Here is a 21795-nt window from a genome sequence, read left to right as displayed (position 1 = left end):
GTGGTGATGCGTGGTCTGCTCGTTAGGCCATCCCTGGCCGTGAACCTTGCAGCCGCTCCACAGCACCCCTCCACCCTCACCCCACTCATGCCCCCCACCCCCACCCCGCTGCATATGCTGTGTCCTGACTGAGCCCCTGAACAGCAGTATCTGCTTCCTGTCCCTAAAGCGTGATGAACCCTCAGACACACAGAACAGTGACGCCCTTTCCACGTCAAGCGGCCTCCTAAACCTCCTGCTGAATGAGGACCTCTGCTCAGCCTCGGGCTCTGCTGCTTCGGAGTCTCTGGGCTCTGGCTCACTGGGCTGTGACGCCTCCCCGAGTGGGGCAGGTATGTTGGCCCTGGCGGGGTGTTAGGCACTTGGGAGGTTCCCGCAGGATGCACTGCTCCAGAATCGCAGGCCGGCCTCTGTGCTCAGAACAGGGATCACCGGCACTCCCCAAGCAGCTGTCAGAGCCCATGCAGACACCCACACAGACACACTCTCCCTGTTCAGCATGGCCGGCCCTAGCTAGTCAGAATTCCACATCCTCCCTGTTTGCTTCTGATTTCAGTGCCTACAGGCCTCACACCCTGGCTCCTTGTGGGACCAGCCCTCTGACTCCCCAGATAGTGGTTTGCCTTCCTGCTTTAGTTCCACTTGTGTGAACTGAGGGTATGGAGCACCTGCAAGCCTCTACCCGCTGGGATCTTTCACATGTGATCTGGAATCTCAGGCACCAGAAATGTACACACTCTCCACAAAATTGAAGCTCCCCTACTTCTCTGGAGTGAGCTTTCACCTCGCCTCCCTTCGCAGGCCTGCTGCACAGGTGAGGCTGGCTAGGGAGCGCTCCAGGCCAGCTGCCTCCCCTTGTGGGAAACTGCAGTGCCCTGTGGTCCACATGAGTGGAGATGGTGAGAGCTTGGGAGAGAAGGTCAAGGCTTCTAACACGCAGCTCCACCTGAGCTGCTCAGGGCTTCACAAGAAAGAATCGCCTGCATGGCACTAGCAGAGATCCTGTTTCCTAATTACCCAGAGCATTCAAGAAGTGGGAGAGAAGGGGAACATGCACCGGCCTAGATACCCAATACCTAAGAAGGCAATGGGCTCTCTCAAATCATTCTGACTTTGAGGAAGCACATTATGCAAGGTTTAATTTCATATGTCAATGTTTTGACGCACCACGTTTTTTGTTTTTAAAGGCAGTAGTGACACAAGTCATACCAGCAAATATTTTGGAAGCATTGACTCCTCAGAGAATAATCACAAAGCAAAAATGAACACTGGTATGGAAGAAAGTGAGCATTTCATTAAGTGCGTCCTGCAGGATCCCATCTGGCTGCTGATGGCAGATGCGGACAGCAGCGTCATGATGACGTACCAGCTGCCTTCCCGGTAACCACCCAGCGTTTTCCTAGGCACCTGGGGAGGGATGGGGTTCAGGAGTTCCCAGAAACAACAAGGTCAAGGTCATTCAGATGGGGCGGGACGCCCCTCTGAAAGACTTAGATTTAGTTGAGTGCAGCAGAGAAGCAGGCTTCCCTCTGGACAATTCTGCCAGGCTAGTACAGGGTGGCCCTGGCCCTGCAGTGTGGCCAGGATAAGCCGGGGCCATGTGGATTCACACCCTACAGCCTTCGAGGAAGACAGGCTCCTGGTGCCTCCTTCACAGTGCCACGCTCAATTTTCACAAAGCATTGGTGCCAGCATCTCTTGCTTTGTTGCCCAGTAACCCTGTGAGGTAAATGGGGTGTGTCTGGCTGTCTGACTTAGACTTGAAGGAACCAAGTGTCAAGGTAGGTGACCAGCCCAGGGAGCGGGCTGCTCTGCAGTGACCCGGGGCTCTGTGTCCACATCAGGCTGCCATAGGGAACTGCATGTGGTCCCTTCCCCTGCGGAGCACCCGCTTGGCATGGGAAGCTGGGAGGAAAGAAAGGAAGGAAAAATGAACCCTGTGTAAGTCTGTTTCCACACTGCTGTAAAGAAATACCTGAGATTGGGTAATTTATAAAGGAAAGAGGTTTAGTTAACTCACAGTCCTGCGGGGCCAGGGAAGCCTCAGGAAACTTACAGTCATGGTGGAAGGGAGGAGAAGCAAGCACCTTCTTCACAAGGTGGCAGGAAAAGAGCACAAGCGAAAGAGGAACTGCCAAATACTTATAAACCCATCAGATCACGTTACAACTCACTATCACCAGGACAGCGTGGGGGAACCACCCCCATGATCCAGTCCCCCCTCACCAGGTCCCTCCCTCAACACATGGGTATTACAGTTCCAGATAAGATTTTGGTGGGGACACAGAGCCAAACCATATCAAACCCCTAAGTCCTCTGGTCAGCTAGTGGATATGGGGGCTCCATCTCCAGGGCAGCTGTAGTCCAGCCCAGCACTGGCCAGTGGCAGGGGAATGCCGTCCTGCTGGCAAGAATCTCCCAGATGAACCATGCCTGTGTGGACCTGAGCCCCAGGGGACAAGGTTACACCTGCAGATACGCAGCTCCCAGGCCTATTGTAAAATACAGAAAAATTAAATCTTGACCAGAATCATCATTTTCATAGAAAAACTACGGGTTCTTTACTAGGGAGCTTAAGTTGCCTTAAATGAAAATTTTTTTAAAGAAAAGGAAATTTGCATTAAACAAAATCATCTAAAACTACATTATTCTGAAAGAATAAAAATAGATACCCTTAAGACATTTGAAAGCTTACCGATTTCTAAATATCTTGCGAAGAAATTTAGAAGCGGTTTTGAAGGAGGACAGAGAGAAGCTGAAGCTCCTACAGAAACTCCAGCCCAGGTTCACGGAGAGTCAGAAGCAGGAGCTGCACGAGGTCCACCAGTGGATGCAGACGGGCAGCCTGCCCGCAGCCATCGACGTGGCAGTAAGCTCACGGGACTCGATTTCTGATATGGCCCTAAAAGGCTCTGTGATGGGGATTCTCTGTACTGTCTTTGCAACTTTTCTGTCAATTTAAAACTTCTAAAATTAGGCTGGGCGCGGTGGCTCAAGCCTGTAATCCCAGCACTTCGGGATGCCTAGGCGGGCGGATCACGAGGTCAGGAGATCGAGACCATCCTGGCTAACATGGGCGTGGTGGCGGGCGCCTGTAGTCCCAGCTCCTCAGGAGGCTGAGGCAGGAGAATGGGGGGAACCCCGGAGGCAGAGCTTGCAGGGAGCCGAGATGGCACCACTGCACTCCAGCCTGGGCGACAGAGCGAGACTCCATCTCAAAAAAAAAAAAAAATTTTTTTCTAAAATTAAAGGTTTATGTTTTTAAAGGCACAGCACTAGGTCCACTTCAAAGAACTTTTCTCCAGTGGCTTTTCAGTGTTGTTTCCAAAAAGGCTGAAAAATCTAATCTCAGTCACTTGCTGAAATCTGTTTTTTCTTTCTTTCAATTCTGTTTTCTATTTTACAAAAAAAAAACCCTCTCCTGTCACAAACCCTCAGTGTCCCTGGAGAACATTAAATAATGGTGGAAAAAACAAGTTCCTGCTGGCGTGCTCTCAGGCACATGTCCTTCCAGCGGCCCTGTGGGCACTCCAGCCCCTCTCTCCTGCTCTCTGCCGACCCCTCCCTCCCACATACCGTGGAAGCTGCTCTTGTCAAGGTCTCAAGTTCTCCAGCAGCCGAACACAGTGTCACTTCTCAGTCCTCGTCCCAGGGACCATTGGCAGCAGTGAGCGGCTCTCTCCAGGGAGCTCTTGCTGCCCTTGGTCTCCAGGCCCTGTGCTCTTCAGCCTGTCCTTCTGACCTCTTGGCCTCCCCACAGGCTCTTCCTCTTCTGCCCACCCTCGGGCTCAGTGTCTGCACCTCTTTTCCCCACCTGCACCCTGCAAGCCCTGGAGGCATCCTGGGCTCTACTTCTCAGGCCCCAGCTAGTGGGTTGGCAAATTGTCTGGGTTTAACCTTGAAGGTAGATGAAGCCCATCACCACACAGGTCCAAGCCATGAGGATGCTTCCATGCCATGAGCCCTGGATGTCAGAGTGGCCTCGAAGCTGCACTCACTGCTCCCTGTGTCACCTCCGGTGACAGTTCAGATCCCTGCCAGTGCTGTGCCACCTCAATCAGAATAAATGGTTGCAAAGCCATACACATCTGACCACCTATCCACATCTTCTACCTCATCTCCCATTTCTCCTCTCCTTCCCTCCTCTCCAGCTACACTGGCCCCTTGGCTGTTTCCCCGACTGCCCTGGCAGGCCCCTGCCACAGGATCTTCGCACATGCCCAGCCCTTTGCTTGGAATCCTTTTTCCTGAAATAGACCCGTGGCTCACCCTGGCTGCCTTAGAGTCTGTTTTCCACCTGCTGCTGCATTAGTAATCTACTGCTGCATGGCAGATGGCCCCAACACTTAGTGACTTCAACAATGAACTTGTATTACCTTGCACGGTCTCTTTGGGTCAGGAATTTGAGAGCGGCTTAGCTGGGTACTTCTAGCTCAGGGTCGTTCCTGATGTTGATGGTAAGATACTGGTGGGGGCTTCTGTCACCTGCCAGCTGGAGGACTGGCTTCCAGGAGCCTCACTTGCAGGCCTCTCACACACTGCTGGCTCTTGGCAGAGGCCTCAGCTCCTTGCCATGGGGACCTCTCCGTAGGGCTGCCTGGATGTCCTCACAGTGTAGCAGGTGACTTCCCCAGAGAGGAAAAGAGGAAGCCAAGGTGCCTTTTAGGACCTAGAATCAGAAGTCAGGTACTCTTTGTTAGAGGCAAATGCCTAAGTCCAGCCAAGGTTTAAGGAGAAAGGAATTAGGCCCCACCTTTTGAGGGAGGAGTGGCAAAGAGTGTGGACGCGTTTCAAAACCCTTGCGTCACCTTTTCTGTGGCCTGCTGTGAATGTCCAGTTGAAAATCACAGATGTCCTCTATATACCCTATGCCTCTGGAGCCCTTCTTAGCCTTCTTAGTTATTGTCTCTCTCTGCTACTAGAGTGCCAGCTCCTGGGACAGGGATTTTGGCCTTTGCTGCCAGCCACCTCCTGGCTGACACCTGGTCACCTGCACCTTACTCAGTTTGAATGACTTTTTATCTTTTGAGACAGAGTCTCACTCTGTCGCCCAGGCTGGAGTGCAGTAGCGTGATCTCCGCTCACTGCAAGCTCTGCCTCCAGGGTTCAAGCGATTCTTCTGCCTCAGCCTCCCGAGTAGCTGGGACTACAGGCGCCCGCCACCACGCCCAGCTAATTTTTTGTATTATTAGTAGAGACGGGGTTTCACCGTGTTAGCCAGGAAGGTCTCGATCTCCTGACGTCGTGATCTGCCCGCCTCGGCCTCCCAAAGTGCTGGGATTACAGGCGTGAGCCACCGCTCCCGGCCAGTTTGAATGACTTTTGTAACAACTCAGATCTCAAGTTTGTTACTGATTTCTCTTTTTTTTTCTTTTAAGGAATGTGTTTACTGTGAAAACAAGGAAAAAGGTAATATTTGCATACCATATGAGGAAGATATTCCTTCTCTGGGACTCAGCGAAGTGTCGGACACCAAAGAAGACGAAAATGGATCCCCCTTGAATCACAGGATCGAAGAGCAGACGTAACCCCTGCCCCACCTCAGCCCGGCAGCCAGTGAGGTACACCAGGTGGTGCTTGGAAGAGATGAAAGATCTTCATGGCTGTTTCCACTGAAATGGACACATATGCTCATGTTGCTTTTTTTGTTTTAGAAAAAAAAAAAAATAGTTTTCTGAAGGGGCGACTTAAAACTGTAGAGAATGGGGAGGGTTCGGAAAGAAATATGTTTTTATATATAAAATATATATGTGGAGTTTTGTGGGATGGGGAAGAGATTTTAGTTGTTATTTAACTTGAGAAAGACTAAGCGCCTCTTAGTGTCAGGGAAGTTGCCTCAGTGCTCCCAGAAGTCCTGTGACTGTGACGAGACCTCTGTCTGGTGCACCAGCTGGGGACTCTGGCTTCCAGAGCTTTCCCAGGGTGTTTGGATCAGATCAAATTTTGTCCTCTCTTGGGGACTGCTTTTTATCTGAATTATCATTTAGTCAAGGTAGAGTGTTTTTTTATACATACCAAATGGAGATAGCAGCCTCTCCTAGTTTTATTTCAAAACGTTTCACATTAAATGGTGTGAAGCATTGTTTGGCAAACCAACAGCTTTGGCTTCTGGTGTGGTCAATATTTCAATCTGACATAGGTTTTGTTTGTAGTGAACAAAGTTGAAACATTTGCTCTGGACTAAAGAAGCCTAGTGGTTTGTGTGGCCAACTCCATCGAATGAATGCACACACAGACAGACCCTCTGTATATTTCTGCATCATTCTTGTCTCCTTTTCAGACCATGATGGCCAATATGGAGATTAAAATATGTCATCAGTCATCTCTTTATGGTGACTTCCCTTTGCAAACCAGGCTGTGACCAACACATGTGAGACCCAGTCCTGTTTGGTTTTCTTCCATTGGAGCCACCCAGACATCTGCTTCCACCCAGCCAAGCCCACATCACATCTCCTGGCCGAGAGCAGCCACTGCCACTCAGTCCAACAGCTTGCGACTGCATCTGTATTTTCAGGGGTGCAGTGAGCTCACCTCTCCCACTGCACCCTGGGTTGGGTGCACAGCCCTCATTCTTTTCATGAGCCCGACCTCTCTCGGAGCAGCTTCAGGCCTCTGCCAGTGTCCCCAGCACTTTTAGGTCATTTGGACACTTGGGGAAAAGTGAAGCCAGTCTGCCCGGCTTTTTACAAAACCTCATGTTGCATTGTATATTCCAAAGATGGTTTGGAAAATTTAATATTGGTCCCTGGTGGGAATTCAGAGTTATCACTGAAGAACAGTTGACTTAAAATTGGACCAAGACTATGAGGCTTAAAAGGGACCAGGGTTTTCTTTTTTTTTTTTTTTTTCCAGATGGAGTTTCTTTTTGCCCAGGCTGGAGTGCAGTGGTGCCATCTTGGCTCACTGCAACCTCTGCCTCCCAGGTTCAAGCGATTCTCCTGCCTCAGCCTCCTGAGTAGCCGGGACTACAGGCACCCACCACCATGGCCAGCTAATTTTTTGTATTTTTAGTAGAGACAGGGTTTCACCATGTTGGCCAGGCTGGTCTCGAACTCCTGACCTCAAGTGATCCACCCACCTCGGCCTCCCAAAGTGCTGGGATTACAGGCATGAGCCACCGCGCCCGACTGGGACCAGGGTTTTCTGTTTTTTGATGGAGGTGAAATCTCTTTGTAATCCACTAGGTTTTCATCGTAAAACCATCTTATGCCTATTAAACCTATTCTTCATAAACACAAGAACACTTTAATTTTTCATTAATTTACAAAGTAACATCAGCTGCCTATGCCTATGATAAGGTAGCAGTCTGCATTCTTATGGCCATTAGATGTTACAAACTCCTTGCCTCTAAAGTCAGATCATGAAGGGATAGGTGTTAATCTAAGGTCACAGCTGTGTTACCGAAACACAAAACTGCCAAAATCTTACTCTGCTGTTATGAATGTTTACCATCAGCATTATTTTATCATTTAATATGTGCTCATTGATTGTTAACTGTAGCTTCAGCGCGTGCCAAGCAGTTGACTTAATAGGATCATCTTGTGAATTTGTTTACATGATGCCAAGCATCAAGTCATGTTTTCTTTAGTGTGTGTGCTTACACAGGTGTTAAACAGTTTTTCTCTATTTTAAACTGAGCCTTCTTTTTAATATATTCCCGAAGAGATATGTAAATAAGCTCTCAGAGTTTGTGTGATGATTTGTTGAGCCTTGCCGGACAAGTGGTTTGTTTGTGTGCAAACCAAACTTTCTTTACCCAGTGCAATAGATTTGTTTGACTGCTTGTGTCTTTTTATGACCTGTTTGCCTTTTAGAAAATTGGTAAATAAAGCAAGTATATTTTTATTTTTACTTGTATGTATTTTTCACATAGCACAAAGGAAAACCTGAATAGAGAGCAAAGATTATTAAAAAAAATTTTTTTAAAAGAACTCCAGGAATTCTGCATTAAAGAATCTTACATCCCAAAGGCCTCCTGGCGGTCAGCTCCCTTATAGCGTTTGCTTCTTGCTGGCTCCCTTTCTTCCTGTGCGTGTCACACACACACCCTCCTTCAGGCTGCAGGAGTGAACTCATGTAATGCAAACCTGATTGTGTCATGCCCCACAGTCTTTTCACTTTCAGCTGGAGGGGTGCAGCTGTCTGGCTCAGCCCCAGAGTGCCCCCAGCTCTGCCTCCGCGCACCTCTGTCTTCCCTGCATCCCTGCCCTGGGTTACCTGGCCTTTCCAGGCTGGCTGCCTGTCTTCTGGTCATCGGGCTAGGTAGGGCTAAAGGTGGGGCGGTCAGGAGGCTCCACCAGCAAGGTCACATGTCTCCATTGCGAATGATATGGGCAGGGCGGCATAGTCCCCTGACCCCAGCCCTTCTTTCACAGTGATGAATGAAGCCTTGTGAGGCCAAAACTGTGGAAGCCCGAAGAGTTGCTCCCCGTCCCTCCCACTCTTCCAACCATGACCCTGGGGGTGGGAGCAGAGAGCTGAATGGATCCTGAACCCAATGCCCAGCCTCTGAGAAGCTGCCTGAGCAGAAGGAAGGGGCTCTCCTCTGCCTGCTAGCCTGGCTGCCTAACGCCAAGTGCTGATGGGATAAAAGGCAAAGTCCTCCTAGTGAGCACAGAGGCCTCTGCAAACTGCTCTAAATGGCCAGATATGGTTGTTTCACTGAACCTGAGTGCTTTTGGAAGACTCTTAATTATATTTTTATTTACCATATAACCCCAAGGGATTTATTTCCAAACCAAACGGAGATTCTCTGAGTCTCCTGGGCAGATTGCCCACAAGGGGCCTGGACAGTCTACAGGCCGCAGCTGCCTTTGTTCCCCCAGGGATTTATGGCCTGCCACCCCCACTGCTAACTGGTATCCCCGCAGCAACCACCACCCTGCCCAGCCTCTGCTGGCCTCTGTTCCTGGCTCTAGGGGGATCAAAGGGCTCAAATGCTCAGGAAGTCCATACTCAGGCAAACTCTGAAGGCAGGACTGGCCCAAGGGACAAATGGCAGGAAGTGTTGGCTAGGGGAGGCTGCTGTGAAGGAGGGAGGGAGGGCTTGGTGACCTCAAGATAGGCCAGGCTTCTGGGACAAAAAGGCCATGCCAGCTGGCCAGTGCACCGCTAAAGGGAATTGAAGCTGACCTTGCAGAGGGGACCTTGGGCAACTTCCAGTCCAACCAAGAAGGATTTTGCTGATGTACAGCCTTCTCTACTTAAGCTCTTTTCCCTGAAGGGTCCTTGGTGACACCGAGGCATATCCCAGTGCTTAATTTCTCCTTCCCTCAACTCTAGACAGCATTCCTCAACCCCCCACCCACTCCACTGTCAGACAGGGCTTTTGAGGTCCCTACTCCTCCCTTTAGCCTCCTCTCTCATAACTCCTATCACCTGTCCTTTTGTTTTTACAAGGTCAACTTTATATCATGTCCCATAACCATAAACAATCCTTCCTTGCCTTCTGTATAGATTAATTCTAAATGTTAAAACCTTATGAACAGTGTTACATTGTTGTGACCGTGAAAATTGTTGTCTCCTGAGCCGAGTAATGTGCTAAGATTACATTTCTTGGGAAGCTTTTTGTTTTTCCTAGAGTTCCTAGTTGCTTTTCTTTTTTTTTTTCTTTTTTTTTGCTTGCACCATTTGCCTTTATCATGTCCTCCTTGCCCCTCAAATCCAGTTCCCCATCCAATCAAGTGTTCAGTCAGGCTTTACCCAAAGTCCTCCTTTGGGGCCCTGATCATCCTGTTGCAATATAAATTGCCTAACATAAAGCAGATGTTTTAGGATGAGAGCATCCTAAAACATCTACTTGGCCTTGTTCGTTTGGATAATGAGAGGAGTGTAAATCAGTTTGCAAACTTGGGAGTACAGGAAATATCAGTGAGTTTATTTTTCCCTATCACAGTTTCTCGAAGTAGTGGAAATGTCATTGTAGCCACTTGGGGGAGTGGGGGTTCTCCTTCCCTGGGGTGATGTCTAAGTGGTGAAGGAGAGTAAAGTCACAAGCTAATAATCCACTTCCTTGGGATCCACCACTCCAGCCCCACCCTGCCAGCCCCACTACTGGGCAGGTGGGGAGTGTGTGAAGTAAAGTGGTGGTTTCACACCCAGGTGAGTGATGCTGGGCTGGGGGAAATCTCAGGACCCTGCTCATAGAGCAACCAAGAGCCAGAGCAGGGACAGTTGGGAGCCGGCGGGAGGTGGTGCCAGGTAACTACAGAGGTCAGTGAGGTGACTTTGGGAGCTTTCAAACCTCTCACCAAACTCACCCAGCAGGAAGCCTGCAGGGGTCCCTCTGGTGGAGAGGCGCAAGTAAAGGGGCCGTGGGAGGCCTGTCAGACCTCTCTAGGGGCAGTGGGGCGGTCGGTCTGCAGCCTAGTCCTGCCGCTCCGCTCAGCTGCTGCGGTCCCGTGATGTTCCCCTCCCACGCGGCCTTCCAGCCCATCCTGCCAGGGCCACCCCTCACCTTCCCTACCTACCAGCGCTTCTGTGAGGCCAGGCTCTGCTGGGGGTGCGGGGAGGTGGACAGGGGGTCCTAGGTCAGACTGTGCCCTTGTCCAGGGACGCGTATAGCCTGGAGGGGCTCAGAACAGACCCTGACGATCCCAGCCCGGGTGAGTAGTGGGGACTGAGGAAGGCAGGTGCTGTGCGGGGCAGGCTGGTAGTCGGCCGGCTGGGGTCCGAGAAGGCGTCTACGCGTTCCGGCTCCTCCACACAGCGTCTGGACTGACGCCGGGGCAGGAGCCGGGCAGGGGTCCCCAGGACGCTGCCCGAGGGCGCGGCCCCACCGCCCACGCACCCCGCCCGCGGCCAAGAGGAACCCAGCAGATGGGCGGCCCGCCGCGATGGGGGAGTCGCGGGCGTCTGGCCGGGACAAGCGCCCGCCGCCTGCCCGCGGGACAAAGCGTGCGAGACAAAGGCGCGGCCAACACCTGTCGCTCTTGGCGCGGCCGCCGCTTTTCTCCGCCGAAGCGGCCGCAGCTGCCAACTGTCACGGGCATCAAGTTACAGGACCAGACGGCAGCTTCGGCGGGCCTGGGAGGCGGGGCGCGGAGGACGAGGAGGGGAGGAGGGAGGCGGGCGGGGGGCAGTGGAAGGGAGGGAGGGGGCCCCGGGGGCCAAAGGGGACTAGAGGGAGATGGGGGAGCTCAGAGGGGGGCGGGGATGGTGACCCGCAGAGCCCAGGGGGAGAGCGGCGCGGGCGGGAGCACCCGGGACCCTTCCCCACTAGGACTCCAGTGCTGGCGGAGGGCGGCGTCGGGGGTCCGGCCCGGCGTCTGGACGAGTCCGGAAGAAACTCAGGGGCCGCCCCGCCACCGCTGCCCACTGGACCCTGCCTCTCCGGGGCTTGGCAGCCACCCCAGACAGGACCTGAAACCCCTCTAGGTCCAGAGACCGCGGACTTGACTGTGGCTCTGCACACCAGGGACGCATCTCCTGGGGCCAGTGGCCCCAGCGCGCAACTCTGGAGGCGCCATCGGTGAAGGAGGGAAATGAATGAATTAATGGGTGAATGAATGAGTGGACGGACGGACGGACGGGTGGACGCCTGCTCGCACGCGCGGCAGATCAGTGGTCCTAGAGCAGCAGACGGAGAGAAACAAGCGCGGGCAGGGCCGCAGCTCCCCGGGGTCGCCGCCCCGGTGCCGCCCCCGCGGGGGTCTAGGGAAGGCCGGGCTGGGGGCCCCGCCTAGCTCAGCCAGCTGCCCGCCCGCCAGAGCCGCGGGGCCGGACAAAGCGCGCTGCCCCGATTGGCTGCAGCGCGCCTCGCGGTCGGCCGCCCCGGGCCCGCGCGGCCAATCGGCGCATTGAGATGCAAATAAGCAGCTATAAAAGGGGCGGGACCGCGGCGGGCCGGAAGCCGCGAGGAGCGCGGACGGCTGGGCTGCTGCTGGGCGGCCGCGGGGCAGCGGAGGGCGCCGGCGCTTCGGTCCCTGCCGCTCCCCGTCCCCGCCGCGTCCCCGGCGGAGCGGGCATGGCGCCACCCGCGGCGCCTGGCCGGGACCGTATGGGCCGTGAGGATGAGGACGGCTGGGAGACGCGAGGGGACCGCAAGGTGCTGGCCGGGGCCATGGGCGAGCAAGCGGGCGGGAGGCCGTGCGGGGCTGGGATTCAATGCCCCGCTCCCCGCAGGCCCGGAAGCCCCTGGTGGAGAAGAAGCGGCGCGCGCGGATCAACGAGAGCCTGCAGGAGCTGCGGCTGCTGCTGGCGGGCGCCGAGGTGCGGCGGCCGGGCAGGCGCCGTGGGGCTGCGGGGCGGGCGGGCGGGTCCGGGAGCGCGCTGCCGGCTCACCGCCCTTCCCGCCCGCGCAGGTGCAGGCCAAGCTGGAGAACGCCGAGGTGCTGGAGCTGACGGTGCGGCGGGTCCAGGGTGTGCTGCGGGGCCGGGCGCGCGGTGAGTGGCGGCGGGGCGGGCGGGGGCGCCGGCCGCGGGCGCCTGTAACCCCTGCCAGACGGAGGACTTCCCTCCCGGCGCCCGTGTCCTGTCGGCGGCGAGGGCTCCCACCGGAGCAGGGTGCGCCCCCGCGTCTCCTGGGTGAGCCGCGTCCCCGCGGGCCGGGTGGGCTGGGCCACGCAGTCGCCGCTCACCGCGCGGGACGCGGCTCTCTCCCTCCCACCCTCGGGCCCAGAGCGCGAGCAGCTGCAGGCGGAAGCGAGCGAGCGCTTCGCTGCCGGCTACATCCAGTGCATGCACGAGGTGCACACGTTCGTGTCCACGTGCCAGGCCATCGACGCCACCGTCGCTGCCGAGCTCCTGAACCATCTGCTGGAGTCCATGCCGCTGCGTGAGGGCAGCAGCTTCCAGGATCTGCTGGGGGACGCCCTGGCGGGGCCACCTGGAGCCCCTGGACGGAGTGGCTGGCCTGCGGGGGGCGCTCCGGGATCCCCAATACCCAGCCCCCCCGGTCCTGGGGACGACCTGTGCTCCGACCTGGAGGAGGCCCCTGAGGCTGAACTGAGTCGGGCTCCTGCTGAGGGGCCTGACTTGGTGCCCGCAGCCCTGGGCAGCCTGACCACAGCCGAAATAGCCCGGAGTGTCTGGAGGCCTTGGTGACCAATGCCAGCCAGAGTCCTGCGGGGGTGGGCCTGGCCCTCCCTGGATCTCCTCCCTCCTCCCAGGGGTTCAGATGTGGTGGGGTAGGGCCCTGGAAGTCTCCCAGGTCTTCCCTCCCTCCTCGGATGGCTTGCAGGGCAGCCCCTGGTAACCAGCCCAGTCAGGCCCCAGCCCCGTTTCTTAAGAAACTTTTAGGGACCCTGCAGCTCTGGAGTGGGTGGAGGGAGGGAGCTACAGGCAGGAGGAAGAATCTTGTAGAGCTGCCAGCGCTCTCCCAGGTTCACCCACCCAGCCTTCACCAGCCCTGTGCGGGCTCTGGGGGCAGAGGTGGCAGGAATGGTGCTGGGCACTAGTGTTCCAGGCAGCCCTGGGCTAAACAAAAGCTTGAACTTGCCACTTCAGCGGGGAGATGAGAGGCAGGTGCACTCAGCTGCACTGCCCAGAGCTGTGATGCTCTGTACATCTTGTTTGTAGCACACTTGAGTTTGTGTATTCCATTGACATCAAATGTGACAATTTTACTAAATAAAGAATTTTGGAGTTAGTTACCCTTGAAGTATTGTTGAGTGATGTGTCATTACTGTGTCAGATATGTAAATGCTAAACTAAGCACATTTCCCCTGCATCTGAGGCTGGTGAATGTCCTTTAAAACCTCACCCTTTCTCAGCAGAGTGAGCAGTGTGATGGTGGTGGGGATGCACTCCGTGGCTGTCTCTGCAGCAGGCAGTGCTTCTGCCCCCCATGCTAGGCAGGTCCTCAGGCCCAGCCTGTTCTTGGGCATTGTGTGTCCTGGAGAAGGATTTTGTTTGCATGAGGCTTGTCTCCAGGGTAACTCAGCAATAGGGAGATGACCTGTCTCTGTGCCATTTTCTTGTTCATGAGCTTCAGGAATAATAAAATAATGCCTAATTGCTACCTATTTGGTTTGAAAGTATCTTTCAAAGACCTGTTTTAGGACCCACGAGCGTGACATAGACATGAGTCTACTTGTGTGAGGTTGTTGCTTATCTTGACTGAAGAAGGAACTTCCCCACTGCTGCCATTGACTTCAGGGTCAAGGAGACCCACCCAGTTTGTGGCCTGAAATGAAAGCGCCAAGGCCCCAGGGGGCTTGAGCCTTAGGTCAAACTGGGTCCAGGAGGTCAGAGCCCTCAGGGATGGAGGGTGGCAGGATGGGCAGCTGGGGTGCGGAAGCCTGCCCTCTTTGGCTGGGCCAGACCTGCAGATAGCACGTGGTCAGCCGGCTGAAGTCACCGCCACAGTTAGCCTAGCCCCCTCCTCCTGCTCCAGGACCCCAAAGCAGCAGCTTCTCACTGTGGGTTGGCAGTCCCCAGGCTAGGGCCAAGGTTTGACAACTTAGGATTGACGTCGGGGTCTCCTCTCTGGACATGTGCTTTTGCCTTAAGAACACCTTTCCCAGCAGTCCCTTTACAAAAGCCCCCAAGCAGGTCCTGGCCACCAGGGGTGTTTCAAAGTTTGAGGTTCACTCTGGCTCACCTCAATTCAATCATAGAAGCCACTGGGCTATAACCAGATGCAGCTTAACTTTATCATCTGGAGCCGAGCTATGGGGGCAGTGGGGGAGCCAGTGCCACAGAAGAAGGCTTGAGCAATGGAAATATCATTCCTGGGATTATTTTAATGTCCTCAGACAGGCTGATGTAGGATGTACCCACCGGGACACGGATAGATAATGGGCCATCCTGAAAGCTCTGGTTCCCAGTAGCACCCAGAGGCCATGCCAATGAGCTCTCATGCCATTCAGGGAGCGTCAGCCATGGGCTGCTTCAAAGAAACAACTTTCACCTCTCAAGTCCACTCATCACACCTTCCCAGATGCCCTAGGAGGGCGTCAAGGGGAAGCCCAGGAGGCAAGGTGCAGGAGGCTGACCTGGAGTAAAAGCGTTGCTAGGACCAGGGTCAGAAGCCACTAACCCAGAACTCTGGCCCTGTGCCCCTCCAGCCCTAAAGTCAGCTTCACAGTAATCCTCAAGTACAGCTTCTTTTGGAAATGTAACTGGCTCCCACACCAGTGACCACTGTTGGCCTCCTGGGGCTGAGAGCTGCTCTTGCCTGCGGTGCGGCCTGGGGCCACCAGCTTCCCAGTCAGCTGGTTGTTTCACACCAGCTCCTCTCCCAGCACCCCCAGGCTCCCCACAAGCCCTTCTCTGAGGGCTGTCTCCTTCCCACCCAGATCCCTTCTCTGAGGGCTGTCTCCTTCCCACCCGGATCCCTTCTCTGAGGGCTGTCTCCTTCCCACCCGGATCCCTTCTCTGAGGGCTGTCTCCTTCCCACCCGGATCCCTTCTCTGAGGGCTGTCTCCTTCCCACCCGGATCCCTGACCCCTGTATTACTTTTCTATGGCTGCCAAAACCAACGACCACACTCTTGGTGGCTTCAGACACACAGTTATTGTCTTGCAGTTCCACGGGTTAGAAGTCTGTCAGGATTCACTGGGCTAAGATCAAGGTGTTGGCAGGCAGGGCTGTGTTCCTTCCCCTGCCTCTTCATTCAGGGGCCACCCACATTCCTTGGAGGATGGTCCCTTCCTCCATCCTCAGAGTTCCTCGGAAGCGTTGCGTCTCTCTGACCCTTCTTCCTTGGTCACGTCTCCTCCTTACGTCTGCTTTTAAAGATCCTTGTGATGACACCAGCCCCCTGGAGAATCCAGGATAATCTCCCTGTATGAAGGTCTTTAGCTTAATTCTTAATCACATTTGCAAACTCCCTTTTGCCATGTAAAGTAGCATATTCGCAGGTTCTGGGAATTAGGATGTGGTCATGAAGGACATTCTCTGTGACACCTGCCTGCACCCTGGCCCAGGCGTTCTGCCTTCCATCGTGAAGCAGTGTGGCGCCCGCTTCCCACATGGCCATGGGCCCCCATCCCTGCTCACCTGCTCAGGGACTCTGCTCTCCACTGCACCATTAGCTTCTCCTCCCTTCTGGATCATTCTCATTAACCTACAAACAGGCTGTAATATGAATACCTCCACTCGGAAGAACCTCCCTGGATGTGACATACTGTTAGCTTCTGTCTCATTGCTCTAAAGCAAAATTCCTTGAAAGCGTCATCTACACTTACTGCTTCCACTTCCACACATCCCATTCCTCTTCATTCCTTTCCAATCAAGCTATTGTCCACCCTTCCACTGGAACTGCACAGTCAAAATCTCCAGTAACGAGCATGTTTCCCAACCCAGTGGGCATGTCCGCATGTCAGCTTCACCTCTCTTGGGTTATGACTCATCCATCTGGAGGCTCCTTCTCCAGTCTCAAGGGCACCACACCAGCCTTCCTTCTACCTCATCGGCCATCCTCAGTCCCCTGTACTCAATGCTCCTCCCTGCCGACCTCCAACTGGACGTGTTCTTCCGAAGGCTCTGTCCTCAGCCTTCCCTGCCGCCCCCACACCCAGTGACACCATCTGGCCCGTTTTGCCAATCCCATGCCCTTGATTCAAAGCCCCTCTCCAGGCGGCTGGCTCCTCTCTATCCTCCTGTCCACTCAGTGACTGCACTTAGATGTCAGATGGGCTCACCACCACCAAAACAACAGATCCTCAGGCATTACCACTTCTTGGCACCCCATGGATTGAGCAAAAAAATCTAGACGTCACCCTCAAGTTCACCCTCTTCCTGCCATCCCACTTCCTATCAGTCAAGCCCATGAGCACTACTTCTTCTTCTTTTTTATTTTTATTAATTTATTATTATTATTATTTTGAGACGGAGTCTCACTCTGTCACCCAGGCTGGAGTGCAGTGGGGAGATCTAGGCTCACTGCAACCTCCGCCTCCTGGGTTCAAGCAATTCTCCTGCCTCAGCCTCCCAAGTAGCTGGGACTACAGGCGCCCGCCACCCCGCTCGGCTAATTTTTTCTATTTTTAGTAGAAACGGGGTTTCACCGTGTTAGCCAGGATGGTCTCGATCTCCTGACCTCGTGATCCACCCGCTTCGGCCTCCCAAAGTGCTGGGATTACAGGCGTGAGCCACCAAGCCCGGCCAAGCTCTACTTCTAAGCCCTGCCTCCACGTGTCGTCTTCTTTGCCACCGACCGAGTCCAAGGCAGCCTCGTTTCTAACCCGGGCCTCCGCAGCAGGCCTCTGACTCCCCTCCCACTCCAGTCCTGACCGCGACCTTCAAGACTCTACCCGGTTCAGCACCGCCGCCCCCCGGGGCTCCTCCCTTCCAGCCCTCCCTACGCTCTGCTCAGGCCTCTGCAAGTGACCCGAGAGTCAGGACCCGGACGGTCTCGATCAGCCAGCGCGCCCAGCCCTTGAGCCCTTCCGGGACTGCCCGGAGCCGGCGCTGGGGAATACCGAGTCCCTTGGAGCCGGGTTCGGGGGCGCCGCGCCGTGAGCTGGGAGGCGCTCGGAGGAGCCGAGGCCTTGACCACGCCCCCTCCAGCCCCGCCCCGCCAGAGGCGAGCCGCTGGGCCTCCTGGGAGATGTAGTTCCAACCCCTTTACTTAGAGTTTTGGTTTTTTTTTTTTAAATCAGTTTTATTTAAGAATTTCCAACAATGACAACTCTTATAAAAAGCATCCAAGCACAGGACACAGAACTGCAGCAAACAGCATTCTTATGGGTAGCTAACAGACATTAGAACTTCTACCCTTCTTTGAGACACCAGAGTTCACTGCTGAACTCTGCTTCCAAGTCCTCCTGCAAAGCACACCACAAGCTCAGTCCATGTTCTCAGCCCACCAGCTTCAGTTCACATTGCCACACTTACATATTAGTAACAGAAGAGAACACACACCATACAGCATTCACAGCAGTTGACAAAGGGGTAGGGGGAGTACAAGTATCATTTCACTTAACACGTTCAAATAAAGTGGGTTATCTAAGAACAAAAACTCAAAGTCTTCCAACAGATGTGGATGTCCTTTGAATGCAAAAAACATTCGTACATTATTTGCTATCATTGCTGTCTGCACACTGTCACCAAAGCCGCAGGATTGAGAAACACATCTCGCCAAGTTAAAAAATATCCGTTAGGCACCAAGTCTCTGCACATGCTCTCTCCTTTTCTCACTCATACTAGCCTTTCATGCCTCAGCACCACCGTCAATCCCGCACAAGGTTTCAAAAGTTCAAACAGCCTTCTGGTTCCATATCACAGCCTTGCGTTCACAGCATTGATAAGACTCCATGAAATAAAGAGTAGCGGATAAAAATGGGCCACCCACCGTCAAAGACGCGGCCTGTGATGCGTGATGACGAATTCTTGAATGAGAAGGCATGTAGACAGAAGTGTTCCTATGGCAGAATATTTACAGCACTACTTTCAATCAAGTGCTTCTTCCATAAACGTTTGAAATGAGATGAACTGCAGAGATTAAATGAAGGCTTCATATTGTACTTTTGTATTTGAGGGGAGACAAGTGTTAAAAAACAAAACAAAAGAACCAAACTGTGACACCATGATCTTCTAAAAGGAGATTTTCTTAAGGAAAAAAATCCATATGGTGGGGTTCAAATTAAAACAAGGAATAAAGAATGTAGTTCTAATTCATGGCTTCCATTTTGAACATGCAAAGAATTCACTTGACAAGTCCAGGGATAAAATATTACAGGAGAAACCTTCTGATATCAATTGTAGTGTGTTGGTTTACCAATCAGGCAAACAGCAGTTCACTTTCAACCACTCAATATTTCAACCTTTCATGTAACAAAACTTATAAAATTCCTTTAGCTGTTCCTTTTTCTAAAGAAAAATGTCAAAAATACTGCTGAATATACTCCACACTGAAGAAACCAATTTTGAAAATTCTTAGTACATATGTATTTTACAATATACCTACCATGAGTTTAGAAAAATTTGAATTCCGACCATTCTATACCAACCAACCACAACCCCACTGTCTACGTTCCCAGCCAGAAGACTTAGAATCCATGCTTGAGCCAAAGCCGCCATTAAAACCACTGCCCAACCCTGCATTGGATGCTGATCCCCAACCAATTGCTGCACCAAAATTAGAACCACTATAAGAGTTATTTCCAGAACCGAAGGCCTGGTTTGGCTCCCTCTGCATGTTGCCTTGGCTTTGGTTATCATCCGATGGGCCTGGCTGCTTCGCTGGCTGGCTAACACACCCGTCGTACACCAACTGCTCTGCAGCACTGCCTGGGGGGCAGCCATCATGGCTGGATTAATGCTGAACGCACCAAAGTTTATCCCACCACCCATATTCCTACCTTGATTGTTTCCCAAACCAGCTCCACCGCCTCTACGCTTACCAAATCCACCCTGATTCCCAAAGCCACGTGGATTACCACCAAATCTTCCACTTCTTTCTGTCTATTGCTATTGCGCTTGGGTTCGGCATTGGATATGTGAACGCTGATTCCTTTCATCGAGTCCTCTCCACAAAGAGACCGCGCTATCTGTTCATCTGCAAATGGAACAAAGGCAAAGGCCCTGAGCGGCTGGGGACGAAGACATCCATCACATCCCCATACTGAGAGAAGAACTCCCACAGCTCATCCTCAGTCATGTCCTCCGTACGGCGCCCTACAAACACTTTTCTGCTTCTCAAAGGCTCATCTTGGCTTTGCCGCACCGTAAGAACGTCTCCAAAGGTACTACAGTACTCTTTCAGGTCCTGTTCAGTTGTTTTCCGTGGGAGACCCAACACTATTAAATCGGACTGGTCTTTTCACTTTCACTGCTGATGAACCTTCTGTCTCACCCATTTTTCTTTTGTTACCTTTCGGATAGTTGACAACATACACCAGATTTCTCCAGCCAGCATCGGGGGCATGCAGAATTCCTTCTACCAGCCGGACACCTCTCATACATTGAGACACCGGATTCCTGCAGCGAAGCCCACACGCCCCTGGAAACTGGGCTGTAACCGTGGACAGCAGCACCGTCCCATCGTCTTCCGATGGTATTTCAATGGACTCATCGTTCTCATCTTCGGTTACCCGAATATATTCAGACATCTTTTACTTTTCCACTAGGCCGCTGCTGGGAAGCCCGACAGGGACACCGAGGCAGCGACGGACCTAAGCGCCAGTGTTTTTTCTTTGTTTGTTTTTTGTTTTTTTAAAGAGGCCACCACAGGTTGAGGCGGGACTACAACTCCCAGAGGCCGCCGCGGCCCGGAGGCCTCGCCCCTTGGCGGCGAGCTCTGAGCCCTTTGCCGTATTTGACACTCGACATCCTCGTGCTTCTTAAAGCACTTGCCCAACGGTGAGCAACGGCATCCAACGGTGCCCGAGGGACTCGCGCTGCCCGTTAAGCAGCTTTGCGATGGCGGAGGCTGGGCTGCCGTCTCTCCGACATCCCGGGACAGAGGAAGAGATGAAGGCTCTGCAGCCCCCGCCGCCCGATTTACGCTTGAGAAAGCGAAGGCGAGAGAGGTCGTCCAGCCCCTGGGGGCCCAGCCCTAGAGAGCGGGGCGCGGGCTGCGGGGCCCGGCGGCCTGGACGGCGGAGCGTTGAAAGCTCCCCCAGGGATAGGAAGTGCAGCCGAAATCAACGACTGAGGTCAGTGAAGGAGCGGACGCTTGAGGCCTTGGAGGGGAAGCAGGTTTCTCCAGGAGGGAACCCGGGCCTCCGCTTTGCTCAGCGCTCCGCTCGCGAATGTGTTGAACACCTGTTATGTGCTGGGGATACAGAGGTGAGACTCACAAGGCCCCTGCATTGTCTTTAAGATCAGCAAGACCCCGCAGAGAACCCAAATCCAACGCGCACTGCCCAGAGGCAGACACTGGCATTCCTTGATAGACGGTAGCCAGGGAAGCCCAGGTCTTACTAGATTATTGTCAGTACTTGGATTTGAATGTATCTGAGAGGAGGAGGGTTAAGGTTTAAGCTGTGGCTCAGAAGCCCCTCAGCTCTTCGTGGAATCTCCCAGGCTTTTCACTCTTGCATCCTCATGGAAAAATACTGCCCTCCCTGGGAAACCATGCTTTCTGTGCACACCTGCTCTGTTCCCATGTCGCTGTACTACCTATTGACCTGTCAATGGATGATGACACTTGGGGTACTATCCTCTCTCCTCCAGATCTTGCCCCACCTTAACCTTGAAAGAATATTAAATACGCCCTTAGACGTCAGGAACCATCCCTCAAACCTTGCCATTCCTCTCTGTTGAACCTGCTCCAAATCTTAAGTGCCAACCTCCATCTTATCCACTTTATCCTGGGGAACTTGTCCTCACACCCCGTTGAGGTTTCTTACTTATTGTCCTACTGTTTTCTTCAGACTCCAGTTTCTTAAAAACAGTCTTCATTCTCATTTTCTTCATTTCCTCATCACCTGTTTGTCCCTGACAAAATTTCAGTATGGCTACATTTCCTGCCATTCTACTATAGAAAACTTCTGCCAGAGTCTCCAATGAACTCCTGATTGCCGAGTAGACTCTTCAGTTTTCTCACCCGAACTTTGCGGCATTTGATATTCAACATCCTCATGCTTCTTAAAACATTGTTCTTGCCAGAGCACGGTGGCTCACACCTGTAATCCCGGCAGTTTGGGAGGCTGAGTTAGGCAGATCGCTTGAGCCCAGGAGTTCAAGACCAGCCTGGGCAACATAGCAAGACTCCATCTCTACCAAAAATGCAAAAAATTAGCCAGACATGGTGGCCTGCACCTGTAGTCCCAGCCACTCGAGAGGCTGAGGTGGGAGTATCACTGGAGCCCGGGAAGTCAAGGCTGCGGTGAATTGAGATCACGCCAGTGTGCTCTGGCCTGGACAATGGGAGTGAGACCTTATCTCAAAAAATTGTCCTCTGTC

At 53.4% G+C, this 21795-nt stretch overlaps 3 protein-coding genes across 9 annotated transcripts in view; 2 read left to right on the top strand and 1 right to left on the bottom strand.

Moving 5' to 3' along the window:
- The window catches only part of PER2 (period circadian regulator 2), a 55282-nt gene extending 47437 nt beyond the window's left edge, over positions 1–7845 (top strand). For all 3 annotated transcript variants that reach the window (XM_055379888.1, XM_031008664.3, XM_004033434.4), the window contains 4 exons: positions 170–332; positions 1188–1380; positions 2719–2869; positions 5379–7845. In XM_055379888.1, the coding sequence (XP_055235863.1) occupies positions 170–332; positions 1188–1380; positions 2719–2869; positions 5379–5528 (657 nt within the window). In that variant the 3' untranslated portion in view covers positions 5529–7845. The remainder of the gene's footprint in view (positions 1–169; positions 333–1187; positions 1381–2718; positions 2870–5378) is intronic.
- A 3980-nt stretch (positions 7846–11825) lies between these two features.
- On the top strand, positions 11826–13600 carry HES6 (hes family bHLH transcription factor 6). Of its 2 annotated transcripts, none has more exons than XM_031008663.3 (4): positions 11826–12046; positions 12124–12210; positions 12303–12344; positions 12620–12748. In XM_031008663.3, the coding sequence occupies exons 1-4, from the start codon at positions 11966–11968 to the stop codon at positions 12746–12748; spliced, it is 339 nt and encodes a 112-aa protein (XP_030864523.2). In that variant the 5' UTR covers positions 11826–11965. The 2 variants fall into 2 exon arrangements, with proteins under 2 accessions (XP_030864523.2, XP_030864522.2); XM_031008662.3 differs by having other exon boundaries at positions 11830–12046; positions 12303–12384; positions 12620–13600.
- A 3921-nt stretch (positions 13601–17521) lies between these two features.
- LOC101136944 (TAR DNA-binding protein 43-like) lies at positions 17522–20223 on the bottom strand. 4 transcript variants are annotated; one of them, XM_063695341.1, is made up of 3 exons: positions 19760–20216; positions 19290–19444; positions 17522–18378 (listed from the first exon to the last, which is right to left on the bottom strand). In XM_063695341.1, the coding sequence occupies exons 1-3, from the start codon at positions 19995–19997 to the stop codon at positions 18337–18339; spliced, it is 435 nt and encodes a 144-aa protein (XP_063551411.1). In that variant the 5' UTR covers positions 19998–20216; the 3' UTR covers positions 17522–18336. The 4 variants fall into 4 exon arrangements, with proteins under 4 accessions (XP_063551411.1, XP_063551412.1, XP_063551410.1 ...); XM_063695342.1 differs by having other exon boundaries at positions 19326–19444; XM_063695339.1 differs by lacking the exon at positions 17522–18378 and adding an exon at positions 18479–19176 and having other exon boundaries at positions 19326–19444.
- Between the last annotated feature and the right edge of the window lie 1572 nt (positions 20224–21795).

Source organism: Gorilla gorilla, chromosome 11 (genome assembly GCF_029281585.2).
Source record: "Gorilla gorilla gorilla isolate KB3781 chromosome 11, NHGRI_mGorGor1-v2.1_pri, whole genome shotgun sequence".
In the NCBI taxonomy this organism is placed as follows: domain Eukaryota; kingdom Metazoa; phylum Chordata; class Mammalia; order Primates; family Hominidae; genus Gorilla; species Gorilla gorilla.
The sequence above is the reverse complement of the archived record's forward strand: the minus strand, read 5'-3'. Positions and strand labels throughout refer to the sequence as shown.